Below are 16866 nucleotides of genomic sequence, written 5' to 3' on the forward strand. Positions count from 1 at the left end.
TTTAGCCACGTCTAATCCCTGTCTTACCTAAGATGTTTTCAGTTTGTCTTCTACCAGCAAAATGAGTAACTACAGTGACTGAGCTCTTTAGTCATTTCGTGTTAAGGTACCTGTCGGCTACCTTTTGGTGTTCCCCAGGGATCTGTTTTGGGACCCAAATTATACTGTCTTCTCGCAAGACCCACAGGAACAATATGTCATCGCCCTGGTATGAAGAACCATTGCTATGCAGACGATACACAAGTCTACTTGGTAATCAGACCAGTAGAAAACCGGGTAAACTACGTGTCTCGCATGGAATCCCGCATCGCAGACATAGGATCTTGGATGACATCGAATCAAGAGAAGACTGAACTACCGGTAATTCTATTTTCAAGGAAACAACACTTAGACTGAGCCCCTACGCTACATCTCAAGGAAACAACACTTAGACTGAGCCCCTACGCTACATCTCAAGGAAACAACACTTAGACTGAGCCCCTACGCTACATCTCAAGGAAACAACACTTAGACTGAGCCCCTACGCTACATCTCAAGGAAACAACACTTAGACTGAGCCCCTACACTACATCTCAAGGAAACAACACTTAGACTGAGCCCCTACGCTACATCTCAAGGAAACAACACTTAGACTGAGCCCCTACACTACATCTCAAGGAAACAACACTTAGACTGAGCCCCTACACTACATCTCAAGGAAACAACACTTAGACTGAGCCCCTACGCTACATCTCAAGGAAACAACACCTAGACTGAGCCCCTACGCTACATCTCAAGGTGGGGGACCATACCAATCAAGAGTACATGTGTGAAAAATTTAGGAGTATTTTTTATCAACATCTTACAATGGAAAAACAAGTGTCGTCAGTCGTCAAATCATGTCACCATCAGATTTTAAACATCGGGCGGATAAGACGCTCCTTAACAAATGAAGCTTGCAAAACCCTGGTAAACGCCTTTGTAACACCTAAACTTGATTATGGAAACTATCTATATTTTAGAGTTGAGGGGAAAAAAAACATTGGACAGGCTGCAAACGGGTGCAGAAGACGACTGCTCGTATAGTTACGAGGTCGCCGAAACGGAAACACATATTTCCAATTCTGCCGGAACTCCATTGGCTTCCATCCATTACCGATCCCAATTCAATATTTTGATCTATACATATTGATCTGAGCCGTCATACATCGCAAGTACCGTATTTTAAATGAATACAGGCCAAGTCGACCATTACGGTCAGAATCGAAGTCGCGGCTTGTAGTGCCAAATATCAGAACCAAAAAATACGGACAACGCCAACTCAGCTGGGTTGCAGCACATCTCTGGAATGACCTTCCAGATGACATCAAGAAGTCAACATCTCTTGATTTTTTTTTAATAAATAAGCTTTTTAGATTCTAATATAACTGTGACTGTTTTAATTATCAAAAACTAAAAAAAAAAAAAAAAAAAAAAAAACTAAAAAAAAAAACCAAAACAACTTCTAGCTATTGATATTAATTATAGTGTTTTATTTTGATAATTTTACATATATAAGATCTTGAGTCATGCTATCATTTAATTTCATTTAATTGTTTGTTCACCTAAGCCGAAAGCTGAAAGCTCAAGTAAGCTCTTCTGATCGCCTGTTGCCTGTCCGTCTGTCTGTAAACTTTTTACATTTTCGACTTCTTCTCCAGAACCACCGGGCCAATTATAACCAAACTTAGCCAAAAGCATCCTTGGGTAAAGGGATTTCACTAATGTTCAAATAAACGGTACTGCCCCTTCAAAGGGGAGATAATCTCAAAAATGCCAAAATAGGGTGAGGCCATTTAAAAATCTTCTCAAAAAACCACTGAGCCAGAGGAGCTGAAATTTACATGAAAGCTTCCTGACATAGTGCAGATTTAAATTTGTTAAAATCATGACTCCTGGACCACAATAGGGGATTAAAGTTTTGCTTACAAATATATAGGGAAAATCTTTAAAAAATCTTCTTCCCAAAAAACACTGGGCCAGAAAAGTTTACATTTTCATGAAAGCTTCCTGACATAGTGCAGATTCAAGTTTGATAAAATCATGGTCCCCGGAGGTAGGGTGGGGCCACAATAGGGGATCAAAGTTTTTCATACTAATACATAGAGAAAATCTTTAAAAATCTTCATCACAAGAACCATTGGGCCAAAGAAGTTTCCATTTATATGAAAGTTTCCTGATGCATAGCTCTTATCCTTGGACGAATTTGACTCCACTTTTTGGCACTCTGTTTTCCCCTAAAATAGCTCTTAAAGTTTATTGTTATTTCGGATTTTAAAAATTTCGATTAAGCATCACTGAGGAGAGATTGTTTGTCGAAATGTGCATCAGGTGTATCAAAATTGGTACCGTTTAAGTTTTACATAGAACAGATTCAAGCTTGTAAAAATCATGCCCCCCGGGGATAGGTTCGGGCCACAATAGGGGCCAAAGTTTTACATGCGAATATATTTGGAAAATCTTTAGATACGGGCCAAGGGGACTCAGGTGAGCGATGTGGCCCATGGGCCTTTTGTGTTTCATTGTTGCATTCCTCTTCTTACTCTTGTAAAGCGCCATAGAGTAATTTGTTTTTATAAAAGGCACTATATGAATTTTATTATTATTATTATTAATGTCACATATATCATATTATGTATAGCCATTTATTAGTATAGGCTCTTTTGAGGGAAATTTAAGTTTTTAAAAAACATCTTGTTTTATATGTGTACTTTTGCTGAATATTAGAATTTAGCTTAGATAATCAGAACAGGAAATTTTTAGTGATACTTTTAACTAATACTCAGGTGACCGATAAGGCCTGTTGGCCTCTCGTTTTATTTGGAATTTTGAATTATAAAGCACGCACTAATTGCTGACTGTATGCGCTCTATATATACATGTATTCATTAAGTATCGTGGCATAGCTAGGAAATTTGAATTAATTAATCATATTATATGAAATAAATATACCTCTGATACAGTTTAGAGTAAAAATTTAATAGTTGCTGTCTTCAACTAAATTATGGACATAAGCGAGCATTGATTTATTTGATACCCATTGGGTCTATAGAGTGAAATATTAGTACACTGCGTAAAATAAGTGAATAATGACATCTTAAGTAATTATTACATCTCCAATGATATGAGTTAATGCACATTGATATTAATTGATGCATACATTGTTTTGTTTTGTTTGAAAGATCGTATGTCTCAGAAAACGTTTTCTAAACAATCAAAAGCTAAAATTCAAAACACACACACACACACACACACACACAGAGAGAGAGAGAGAGAGAGAGAGAGAGAGAGAGAGAGAGAGAGAGAGAGAGAGAGAGAGAGAACTTATTTCAAATTAAGTGCATCAGATATGGGCAGATATGTTTGTTTAACAGATCTATATATTCACATGAGTTCTTCTATATTGTAAACGAGCATAGCACGATATGTGGACGAGTTCATTGCTGATTAGGGGGGGAGGGGGGGGGGCTACTTCGAGTCCTCTGCAAACAGTAAATAAATGGATTTAGTAATTCATTCAAGCAATGTTAATTGGTGGAGTTGGTGGGCCCAGATTAATTCTATACTGAGTGGGAGTGGGGGTTGGTGGGCCCAGATTAATTCTTTCTAAGGAAAATTCTATTTCTAGCCATCTATCGTTTCCGGTTCTGTTACTAAAATGCACAAAGTTCGTGAGTTCCATCGACAGGAACGATATTGATTGTCACGGGACAAGCACAGGGACTGTTAGATGTGATGCATAGTATTACATCGAGACCAGTTACAACTAACACTAAAACTAGGTAAAAATTGTATTGCTTACAACCTAATCAACTTTTTTTTATTAAGGTAAACGCAAAGGAAACATTTTAAATTGTCCACTGAAAAACAATGCCAAGCAATCTAAATGCAGATATATAGAAGACCACTTCTTACGACATAATTCTATTTGTGATATGTGTGGTCACCATACTGAAAACTTTTCATATTTTCCCAATGCCCTGAGTTCGATGATCATAGATTTAATATAGTTTCATCTATCAATGAAATGCTGTTCCTGTATCATTGGATTTACTTCTATATGGTGAAAAATGTCAAAGTTTTAAAGACAATAATTGTTTTTTGAAATTGTTCAAAAGTATATTCTAGATACTAAAAGGTTCCTATAAGTGTCTTATTATATATAGTTGTATCACTTGCCAATGATGCAAAACTTCTTACATACTGATTTAAATATAATGTACGTGTGAATTTCCATCCCATTATACATGTACATGGTATATTCCTATTAATTTTTTTGCCGGTACTGCCCTTTTCTGTTCAACCTTGTATTTGTTTACATCTCTCTCTCTCTCTCTCTCTCTCTCTCTCTCTCTCTATGCATGCAAATATATATGCATGCATGTGTAGGTATATTTATATATATACTTATTTTGTGTTTCTGTGCCTGCTGCCCAATCCCATTCACTTTATTTAAATCGGAACTAGGTAGATGTAACTCTAGAGACCCAGAGAAGTGAAACAAACAGCTTATATAATACTTCACCGCCCGATATTGCAATTAAGTTCTGATAACCCAGCAGAATGATTTGTTTATTCGCTTGCCTCAGATGAAGTACAATAGGTAACGTTAGCCTCAAATCTGTTCCATTTTTTTTTTTTTTTTAACATGTATTTCAAAGCCACATGAGTCAAATATATTAAAGATAAGGTCAATGGACTGTAATTGCGTTCTCTTGAGTTCTCGTGGCCACTGGTTGCCTTATTTATATCAGATCCCTGAAATTCTTGCCTAACTTGGGCTTAGTCGTGGACTTTGGAGTATGGAGAGTGTTGGATCCCTGTCACCCCCCCCCCCCCTAACCCTGCCCCCCCCCCCTCCCACACACACACACACACTCTATGCGGAGGAAGTGATAATCCCAGTTGACTTGAATGTATTTTATTCAGCACAGCCACCTACTACGTTCCGTGATCTGTCCTCTACCGTTTTATCTCCAATTGCTTTTACGAGTAAGAACATTTACACATCCTTTCATCTTGAGCATTAAGGCCAGAGTTGGAATGCAGTGGTAAATATTTCTACAAACAAGTATCCATATCGAGCTACAGAACGATTTCGGAAGCCTATTTTATTCACAGTTCATATATTAGGAAATACATTCAGTAAACAAATTGGTTCAGTGACCACAGATTGCGTAAACAAATCTGGGGTTGTTTTTGTTTTAGTTTTTACTTTTAGGATGAGATTCTTCGGTCTTGGATATACTTTTAGGCAACACAAAATGCACTGAAAAAAACCCCCAAAACATTAAGTCAAAACATGAATATGACATCTGCTTTATATCTAAATTATTCTCCCCAGTCAAGTCGACCTGCTCTTATTTCAAGACCTTTCTAAAGCAAAAATGAAAACGTTACTGATTCTAAATTCTATGCATTTCATAATCATAGATCCAATGTGATTGGCGCAACAGTTGCTAAGAAGATCAATTCTGATTAGGCATCCTATTTAATGATTGCCGAGGATAAACATCAATCGTAATGATATGATGAACTTCCCATACACACTTGTCAATCTCATTTCTGCGTTTCTTTTTCCAGCTGATAGACGGCTGTATTAATTGGGGGGGAAATGAAATTGGATATTTGATAAAAACAATACCCAATTTGATGACAGGATGCGTTGTTTTACCATTTTTCGGGCCCTGTTCGTTCGAACTCTGTTCGGGGGGCACGGGCTGATCGCTATTTGGCGCCTGTACATGGCGATAGGAGATATTTGGTGTTGGTATCTCACGGCCACACTTCTGGGTCTGCTTATAGAAACCATTGTCACCCTGGCCGTCAAACGAGGCAAGGAATGGAAGTGGTGAGTAGTTTGAACTATAACAATTACTTTGAAATGGGTTTTCCCTCCTTTCATTATCGATACGTCGGAGACCTTGCAACTCTAATTGTATATAGTATATGTTTCACACATTGTTGTAACGTCAGAATACACTGAAATAAAACACATATTGATAACGGTATCTTGTTAAATTATACTTGGAATTTTTACTGAAGTATAGAGACACCTATCATCTTAATGGTTCTATTACTTTATTCAAATTGATGTAGTGTTTTAGTCATTTAGGAGTTAATATTTTTTATAAAAGAAAATTTAGTAAAACTCGAAACATCTTAGCATCACAGGAAAACCATGTTCATATATAATAGTGAAAATATGTAATGAAAACACACGGAATATGGAAACTAAATTGCATGTATTTCAAACATATGTAAGTAACGTTTTGAATTACTGCTGTGAAGTCTGGGGGTTTTGTATACTGCAAAAGATGTAGGAAAAGTGCAGTTAGAATTTTGTAAAAGAATTTTATTATATCATCAGATTCTATCGTATTATCAGAATTTTATTGTATTATCAGAATCGGGAAGATTACTAGTAAGAAAAGAAAGAATTTTGAAATATTGGGTTAAACTTTTAGATACAGATAATCAGTGTATAATCATATTATATATGTTAATAGATATTGTTTACATCACAATTGGTTAACTGCTGCCAGAAATTTGCTGCAAAATTTAAGACTTGGATATTTTGAACCTTTGGGATAACCAGTATGTTGAAATGAAATCATCATTTCTTTTTAGTTATCATCAACTGTTGAATGATTCAACTATACAAGAGATGCATTCATTTTTTGAAAGGTCCTATACAAGCACCCACCTGATAGTTTCTACAGAACTACTGAGTATTTAAAATTTTACTACGATTTTCAATAAATCTAAAACGTCTTCACATGAGCTGTTGATAGAAAAGGGCCGATACTCAAACATAAGAAGGTCTCCAAAGCAAAATGTCAAAAATGGGATTTAAACAAATTTGAAGACGAATACCATTTTGTTCTGTCATGTCCTTATTATTCTGATTTACGACAAATATATACTTTAAACGATATTATTTAATTTTACTGGACCATCCATGTTTAAACATGTGCAATTTTTTTCTATAAGAAACAGATAAACATGTAATTTAGTAAGGTTTTTGATAGAGGCACTGAGCCTAAGACACTTTATATGTTTATCCATCCTCCATATTTGGTCACATGGGTATTTGCATATGATTACATTCACTATAATGATTACATTCACTAATATGTTCTTACTTAATTGTTATATATCTACACTACAACAATGCGATGTTTTCTAGGTTTCAATCAAGTAAACTGACCACCAACCGAGATACATTGGACATTGCAGACATTTCATAATGTAAATTTTGAGTATCATTTTCTGAATCGATAAAAATGCTTTCTTGTTATCAATTAATCTTGATGAAATATGGTGTACTTTTGTCGGGTAAGCCTGAAGATTTGCTATTAATATTTTCTCTACTACTCAAGTAAATTCTTCATGTTAAAGAGTTGTGTATGAAACGAACACAGGTGTTCAAGAATGTTTGAAAAGTGCTTATGAAATTCTTAATAGGTTGATATAAAGCTGAGCTACAGATTCTTGTCAGAGTAAGCACCCGGAGTTATTCAGGTGATGATAGCATTAATTCTCTATGTTTCGCCACGAAGGTTATGCATACTTCTGATCACAAAGATCACCAGTCTACTACATGTATTGGGGTGATGTTCTGATCAGGCCAATAGCTCTTTCACTTCTTCATACGGTCGGTGAAGGAACGAAACTGTGAGGGCAAAGGAGCGAGAACTCGAGGGAGATACTAATATCGCTCTTTCGCCTTCGTCTTTCGTCCTCCCAACTTCACTCTTTCGCACTTTCACACTTTTGCTATACGCATGTCCAAGATCAACAGGTCGTGAATTTCTGTTTGATATATATATATATATATATATATATATATATATGAATTGAGGAGAGCAGTTTAATTTATTTGATGCGCTTTCAGTAAGAAATTATGATTAAACAACCTTGGAGATCAGACGGGTAGAGCGCCTCAATGGAGATTCCAGTCTGGTCCGTTGCATTTTCCCCCTCACTGTTACAACCATTTCAATTTATTACACTGATGTTCTCGGGTTTTGTTTGAAAGTTTTCTTTACAGGCGATTGTAGCAGCATTTTCCGTATACACTAGTTTATTAGCTTTTAGCTGGTGTATGAAAAGGCCTTTGTGTTTTATTTTCAGTGTATGACAGAGGAAAATCGGACCGAAATGCTAAACAAAATCTTTTTTTCCGTTGAACAAAATTGACAATGAATGAAATTAACATATCTTCATATCACCGAGAAATTCCCAGTGTTTCGTATATAATCTATGGCCGATATAGTACTTGGTGATATACTTATTTCAATTATGATGTCACATTGTTTCGCGGATTTTATTCCAGTAAAGATTTTCACGACCTGCCTTAGCGGTCGGGTCCGCGTTATGACCCTATTACGTGTTCCTCCTTTTTTCTATGTATCATACAATTTCTCTGTACTCATTTTAATTTTTTTTTTTTTTTTTTGCATCATAATTTAGACATACTGAGGAAAGTACATGCTATTTTTCGATTGTGACTGCAAAGAACTGTTCAAACTAGAGGAGGAAGGTGGTCTGTAGATGTGCGATAATCGTTAATGTAACTACAATCATCTGTATTTTATAACTTTTTTCAATTAATTTTGATTTCACCAACAAAAGCTAAGAAACTGACTCATGATTATCATCTGATTACTTTGATTACCGGGGATTCTGGATGCTTTAATAAACCTTTCTTTTTAGTATGATTTTCTCCCCAAAATTATAAAGGGATAGCAATGGACCTTTCAAAATGTTTAAAACGTTGAAATAGATATTACTATGTTATTAAGTTAATATCATTATCATATGCATATTTTTCTTCTAAATATCTTTGAACTGTATAAGAAATTGTTTCCAGTTATCATCTTTAGGTTTTCTGTAAATAATGAAATTTTGATGATTTATTGAGACATTATTTGTCGAAATGCGCATCTGGTGCATCAAAATTGGTACCGTATAAGTTTTACATTATGACCCCTGGGTCGAGGCCTCTGCTGGTGTACTGTTAGTTCCCGAGGGTCTCTACAGCCCAGTAGCTAAGTACTTCGTTACTAGCTTGAAAATACGGTTGTATATATATTTAATTGCTGTTATAAAATTTAGAAATTCATTTCAAAATTAAGGATTATCTCCCTCATGCATAGCTCTTATCCTTGGACGAATTTGGCTCCACTTTTTTGGCATGCTGGTTTTGGCTATATTTAGCTCTAAAACTTCATAGTTATTTCGGATTTCAAACATTTCGGTTGAGCATCACTGAAGAGACATTATTTGTCGAAATGCGCATCTGGTGCATCAAAATTGGTACCGTATAAGTTTTACATTGATAATGATGCATATATCACAGATAAATTAGAACCAGTATATCCCCAGGGCTACCAAAGCACCCAATTCCTATCGGCAAACATTTTGATATACCAACTTCAGTTGAAGACCTGTAAAAGCTAAACGCAAATGTTGAAGTAATTGATTATCCGATTACAAGGGATAAAAGTGTCAAATCAATGAATAAGTTAAGAAATGACAAAGCTCCAGGTTGTGACAATATTTTGAATGAACACATTAAAGCTGCTATATATACTTTTCTACCATTATATGAAATATTGTTTAACATCATTTTTGATACAGGTTTTGTTGCAGAAGAGTGCATGGTTGATTGACATTATTAAACCAATCTATAAAAACAAGGGTGATCCATCAAAGCCAGAAAATTATAGACCAGTCACTTTATGAAGCCATCTAGGGAAAGTATTTACGTATGTTTTAAGTACTCGCTTGGAAAATTCTGCAGATGATTAATCACTTATCAAAGAGAGTCAGGTGGGATCTAGGAAAGGTTTCTCCACTCTTTATAATATTATTGTACTTCAGTTTTTATCCAATGCTCTTACCAATAGCAAAAAGAAAATATTTTGTACATTTTTAGATTTTAAAAAGGCTTTTAATACTATTTAGAGAGATGGACTCTGATACAAACTTTTGAAAAGTGGAATATATGGTAAATGCTTCGCGTATATACAAAATATGTGCAAAAATATAAAATCAATGAAATATACAAAGATATAAAATCAAAGATACATGTATGTGCTAATGGTATATCATCGGAATATTTTAACTGCAGTGCTGGTGTTCGTCAAGGAGAACACGTATCTTCATTTTTGTTCTCATTATATATAAATGATGTAGAAGATTATTACAAAGACTGGTACTTCGGACAAGGTCTCTCCTCCATTGCCAATTGGTGGAGTGGGTATCAAGGCTGTAGTAACGTCCTGTGTAGCCCCAGTTAACTTTTATTTAGTTTTTGATTTGTACCACTACATGCATGTATGACATTATGCCCTCCGTCTTTGTATGACAGATGGGGTTGGATCGAAAGCTGTGTGGTAATGATTCCACGTGTAAATGTTATCTCTACCCAGAGTTCCGTGCGCTACGAGCACTACACATCTGTCAACGGCTTTTTGCAGAAATCTTGTAAAAGTATCTAATATCCAACATTTATGCTTAGGACTAAATATTTAGTCATATTATGAAATGATTTTGGTGCAATTAAATTGATGCTTACTGTAAATTGTTTAAAAACGCTATTTTCTGATCCTGAATTTTGAACTACTTCTTAATATGCGTATGGGTGTAGGACATTCACGTGGTGGATATTTAATGTAAATATGGGATCAAAAGTAAGAAGGGCTGTAAAAAATACAATAAAACTTGTAATATAAGAGACAAACAGATGAATGGTAAAAAGATGCTTAATAAAGTGCAAGTGGGCTATGAAAAGAGCCTGATGTAACACCTGTTGCCAAAACTTTTAAAGGGAAAGGAAACAAGAATGACTGTTTATATCATGTGAATATATTGTTACGCGATTTCATGCGTTGACAGAGGTGTAAGTTTTCGTAACGCGCCCTCTGGTGAGAGAATGGTGTAGTTGTATACCAAGTGGAAGAGGAAGTTAGAGCTAAGGATTAAGTTGTACCCGAGATGACTCAATTTGGTGACGGGTTATACACAGATAATGATACATGTAGCTTGTTAGAGACACGGTGAATCCTCGGTGAATGAAATGGCATTATTTAAGATGGTAATCAAATAATCCCCATTATAATCTACGATTCAAAACTTATGTTTTTGGAAACGTTTACTACAAGAAATCGGATTGATAAATCTGCATTTGTTCTAAAAATGTAGTTTAAAGATAAAAATAGGTTTAAAGAGCATCTACATGTAAATTATATGGGAATTTTTTTTCTGTAGACCTTCTTATTACTGACTCTAAACTACATTTATGATTAAAATCTAGACCGATTGAACCCTACTTTCGGCTTGATTGTTTTGCCTGTTCAGTCAAGGGTTCAACCTGAAATCTAAAGAGGGTGCAAATTAAATTGAGTAGGCCTCCAATCAATGAACTCTTCAATCAGAGCGGAGATGGGGTGGGGGGTGGGGGGGGGGGGGGGGGTCGAGAGCCGGTAAAACTGTTTGCGACCGTAAAATCAGCATTAACAAATGAGGAGATGGTTATTCCCTAAGTCACACATGTATATACACATGTATATATGTAGTTTAACTTCTAAAAGTGTATTTTACATTTGAAAAGTATAGTTTTCAATACAGAACCATCATAATGATCGTGGAGACCGTGAACCCAGTAAGGATTCGATCTCAAAAGTGTACGTGACGTCAAGTTTCAAAGTTTTTTTTAAAAATCCCATCATTTATACTTTTTAACAAGATTTAGAATCAACAACTATGTCTCATTTATCCAAATTGCAGTGTTGCTAAAATTATTTTTGTTACAGTAATTTAACATATACATGTGTATAGACAGAGCAGTACAAAATAAATACAGTAGTTTACGAGAGCGAGTCAATAAGTAACCAGCCTAACTTATTTTAAGAATTCAAGAAGTCACTGAAAACACATTTTTTCCATCAAGTTTTCCAGGACTAGTTTCTATCATTTCAGTCATTCGTGTAGGTTAGATTCTGTGAAAAACTGTGAAAACTAAAGACTGTGTCTTAGCTTTCGAGTACCATTTTGTGATGTTTTATATAAAAAAAAAAATAATAAAAAAGTAAAAAAAAAAAAAGAAAAAGAAAAGGGAATTGTATGTTTTAATGTATTATACCTGAGACATTATATGGTGTGTGTGCGTGTGTGTATTTCATTATTATTTTAATACGCCCTGAAACTGATGTTTATTCTTATCTAGCATATTTATGGTATCTTGTGTTTTCATGTTTTATATGTACAATGAGGATAGGTACGGCTTTTAATGTTTTATTTATTTTCTATGTATTATGTGTATAACATTCTCCTGTAAGGTATATATGCATTGTAAAACACCTTTGAGCGTACATAGTGTATGAAAAGGGTGCTATATAAATATGGTATTATTATTTATTATTATTTCCGGTTGAGATCCACGTCGTTTTTTTCGATGTAATTGTCCTCTAGTGTTTTTCACGGATGACGGTTCTCCGCTGGTCTAGCAAGTTTGCATAGTACACTCCAGTTATTGTACTTCTCTTGGGTAAAAAGTCCAACATAATAACGCCTTTTGCGTCCCAAAATACTGTGACCATCATCTTGCCAGCAGATGGTTGCATCTTGAACTTCTTTGGCCTCGGGGACCCAGGCCCTACACACTGACGACTCTGAGCTTTATTCTATGGCTCATAATAATGAACCTTAGTCTCATCTACAGTCACCAGACGCAAGAGAAAATCATCTTTTGACCTAAAACGCTTCAACAAGGCAATGCATACTGATGCTCTGATTGCCATTTGCTCATCGCTGATGGCATCCAGTGGGCGTCCAGGCCTTGCTTCATGTTTTAAAGACGTTCTACCGCGTTTGAATTCCCCTACCCAGAATTTAACAGAAAACCCATAAACATCGGCTAACTTGCCGTGTATTTCCTTGCCAGTTTTACCTTTTAAGTACAAGTACCGAATTATAGCACGGTACTAAACCATGCCTTTGCATCACTAGCCATGTTTCACATTCAATATCTTATTAAAGAATGACTCGATACGCGTACAATTTTGTACCCAGGTACACAACATATATTGAAACAAGGCATGAAAATCGTGACCGTCTTGGTCAATCGGAAATGGGATAGGCTGGTTACTTATTGACTCGCTCTCGTAACATATACATGTGTGTGTGTGTATATATATATATATATATATATATATATAGAGAGAGAGAGAGAGAGAGAGAGAGAGAGAGAGAGAGAGAGAGAGAGAGCAGGTTGCAACAAAATCGTCTATAAAGCCATATTAGTTGTTCCATTTTGACACATCTATTGTACGGAAGAAAAACTTTTGCACTATTTACACTTTAGATTTTCATTATGCTTAACTCTCTAATGGACTATCACATAGCAACGACATCAATATAGACAAAGGTCAAATCTATACCCGTCTTCTAATAAACCTACACACATGATAATGGGGGGGAAGAAGGGTAACAGCAACAGGCCCCAGAATGTCACTGACAGCAGTCCACAATGACGCTATACAATTACTGGTGCAGATAATGGTTCCCAGTTTTAATCAGGATGTAATGAAATATATCCCTGCGGAATCGTATCAACAAATTACACATTTTTTCTTCAATGTTTGGATGGATTTCTAGTCAAAAGCGACCAGTGGATATTATTTTGTTTGCTTAGGACAATAAAAATAAAAACCTATTGTAGATTACACTTTATATTGATCATGGCATGTATCATCAAAGTATAATACGACGGAGTCGATAAATAAGCCATAGCATCGCAATTGCAAAATTCAATTATTTCAAATCAGTCCGTCATATCACAAAAATAAAGTGGACATAAATTTAACTTCAAGAAAACAGAAGAAGAAAATAGTTGGCGTCAAATAGCATAAAAAAGGACCGGAACTTGTGATTTATCATGCTACATAATGCTGGAGTTGTTAGATTCAAATATCAGATAAGAGCAGTCACTCTGATACCGACAGCAAATGATAGTCAAGCCCATGCTAGTATGCATGTAAATGGCTGGAAAAGTGCAGGACTTTGTTTTTATCCCCGTGCACATTGCTGTGGAAGAAGATAGTTCTAGTTTGGTAAATATTTCATTCATTACAGAAAATGACAAACCTGTAAAAACGTCGCTATATAGATGCACAGCACTTACAAACTTATCACAGGTGATTAGAATAGCAAGATAGGTTAATCAAAACGTTTACGTAGGAATATATGTACACTGTATAAACGTATGTAAAACATCTAAAAGTTTTTGGTTTTAGGGCAGGGTATAGTGGTGGCTATGAGGTCGGTAGTCGTAGGCTGTGCCGGAAAAACAATAACATTGTTAGTCAGCCGCTCAGTGTACAGCTGCCGAAAGAAGGTGCTAATTATTAGATGGAGTCTATTTTGTCTTTGCGACCTCATAGTTGATTTTGTTTATTATCAGGAAGGGAGAAAATGCAACCGACCCAGTGGCATAGCTTCCATTGAGGCAACCGAGGCAGCTGCCTCGGTAAAAAAAAAAAAAAACCTTTTACGTTGTTAAAATGTCGATAGCTTTGGGGGGGGGGGGGGGGGGGGGCTGCGCCCCCCAGACCCCCTGCCTCGGTAATATTCGAACCCAAGCTACGCCTATGGGACCAGATCGGGATTGGAACCCGGGTCCCCTGAATCTCCAGTCGAGCAATCGAACCTGTTTGACTGCCAAGTTACATATGTAGTCCGTGAATCATTATCCATATAGGACCAAAGAAAACAGAAAAATCTCTCTCTTAGTCCGTGAATCATTATCCATATAGGACCAAAGAAAACAGAAAAATCTCTCTCTTAGTCCGTGAATCATTATCCATATAGGACCAAAGAAAACAGAAAAATCTCTCTCTTAGTCCGTGTATCATTATCCATATAGGACCAAAGAAAACAGAAAAATCTCTCTCTTAGTCCGTGAATCATTATCCATATAGGACCAAAGAAAACAGAAAAATCTCTCTCTTTTCTGAATCTTAGTTGTCAAAAGGTCTATTTATAACCATCAGTAGAGCTGTGACCACACCCATGCCTATTCTTTTGATATATGTCATAAATCAGTACTCTACATATATTGATTAACGGAAATACTTCACAAAAACCTGCAATCCATTTCTATATGACTTCTGTTTTCATTCAGTTGAGTTTGATTTAAATACAATAGAAAAATACATTTTCAGGGAAAAAATGCAAATCATGATGTCATCATTGTATGTGATTTCCTCTAAGTAGATAAATACTCCCAGTACATTGTTCCAGTTCCGAATTTCTCAATTTGATTAAAATAAACTTCTCACTTAGCTCTCCATATAGTGAGAGGTTTAATATTAAGCACATTTTTATTTTAGAACATATTACTGTAAACTGATATATGAGTTTAACTCTTTTTGAAAAGCTTAATACGTTGGTGTGTTTTTTTGCATTAAATTGAATATGCAACACATTTTCAGTTTCTAGAGTATAGAATTATTACATCATCCAATCAATGCGAACATGTGTGCACCGAAAAACCCAATTTCTGCATCACGTGTGTTTGTGTTCTGCTTTGTAATGTGAGAATTTTCAAAACTAATATATGTATATGAGTTTTTAATTTTTTGTTGTTGAAGATTTCGCGCTGACCAATTAAGATAATCCGCGCTATCATTACAAATGAAGTAAAGTTTTGTTTTTTCAGGTTTTGTCCGAGTGTTTTTTTTTACTTGGCTAGTGTAGTGCCAGCCATTTGGTTCTTAGAGCTACACGCCATGGAAGACAGAATCGCAGAAAAGGCCGAGAAGGAGAGCTTTAATATTACCACAAACGGCCAGAATAGAACCGCGGAGGATCTAAAGATTATCATCAAGGACCTGGGGGTAAGATGTTTCTAGGAAACACCACGAATTGCACCTACTGAGTCCGTTTTTAATTTTTCATGAAGATTTCTATAATACCAAACGTCGAGACAGTAGCACCGTAACGCTGTTCACTTCTTTGATATCGGTAATTAAAAGCAGACAACATGTTTAGAATGAATTAAAAGTTTTGGATCATCTGCACTTTTAAAACAGTTGCTTACGGGAGTAACATATCTGGTTTATATTCTTTATGATTAGGTTTACAATCACTCATTAATAATCCACACACCGATTTTACGCTATTTCTAAAGTGATTTAAGAGAAACAATCTACATGTAACACTTGTTATTATAACACTTGTTATTATCTCGTAAAGAGATTCCTGGTCAGAGAAAGTAGTGTATACCTGGTGTATCCGAGTAAGATCGTTTTGCCAGTGTTAGAACAGACCGATAAGATGATTCACGTTCAGTTTGAACATTTTGCTGAAGAAATTTGTCTTAGAATTTTTTTTGAAAATAAATTACAACGCTTCAATTAATTCGAGTTCTTTTCGACAATTCAACCAGAGTTTATGCTAATGAGAGACATTCGATATAATCTGAATAAAGGAATTATATAAACGACACGGTTGTATTTATTTTGTAGATTGATATCAGTTTTCCTTTGTCCTTGACCGCTGACCTCTGGCTTCGTTTGCTCGAACAGTTCCTCTTGTTGATGCTGATAGTCGGACGGTGGATGCTCCCCAAAGGAGCCTTGTCACATGACCAGTTATCACAGCTCCTGTTGGTTTATGTTGGTACTGCGGCTGATATCGTGGAATTTTATGAAGCATTTAATGAAGAAGCGGTAAACATTTACATGAGATGACTGTATCAGCAGCTATACGCGGTCTAATCTTGCACTAGGTTTTTTATTCCCTTACCTGAGCCATAAACTGTCGGTCGTTGTCTTAATA

The 16866-nt window shown here is 35.7% G+C and overlaps 1 protein-coding gene across 1 annotated transcript in view; it reads left to right on the top strand.

Annotated features, from left to right (window-relative positions):
* Positions 1-4447: 4447 nt before the first annotated feature.
* LOC125650297 (transmembrane protein 26-like) overlaps positions 4448-16866 on the top strand; it is a 14322-nt gene continuing 1903 nt past the window's right edge. The window contains exons 1-3 of the mRNA XM_048878480.2: positions 4448-5869; positions 15746-15923; positions 16554-16757. Of these exons, the coding sequence (XP_048734437.1) occupies positions 5679-5869; positions 15746-15923; positions 16554-16757 (573 nt within the window). The 5' untranslated portion in view covers positions 4448-5678. The remainder of the gene's footprint in view (positions 5870-15745; positions 15924-16553; positions 16758-16866) is intronic.

Source organism: Ostrea edulis, chromosome 1, assembly GCF_947568905.1.
Source record: "Ostrea edulis chromosome 1, xbOstEdul1.1, whole genome shotgun sequence".
NCBI lineage: Eukaryota > Metazoa > Mollusca > Bivalvia > Ostreida > Ostreidae > Ostrea > Ostrea edulis.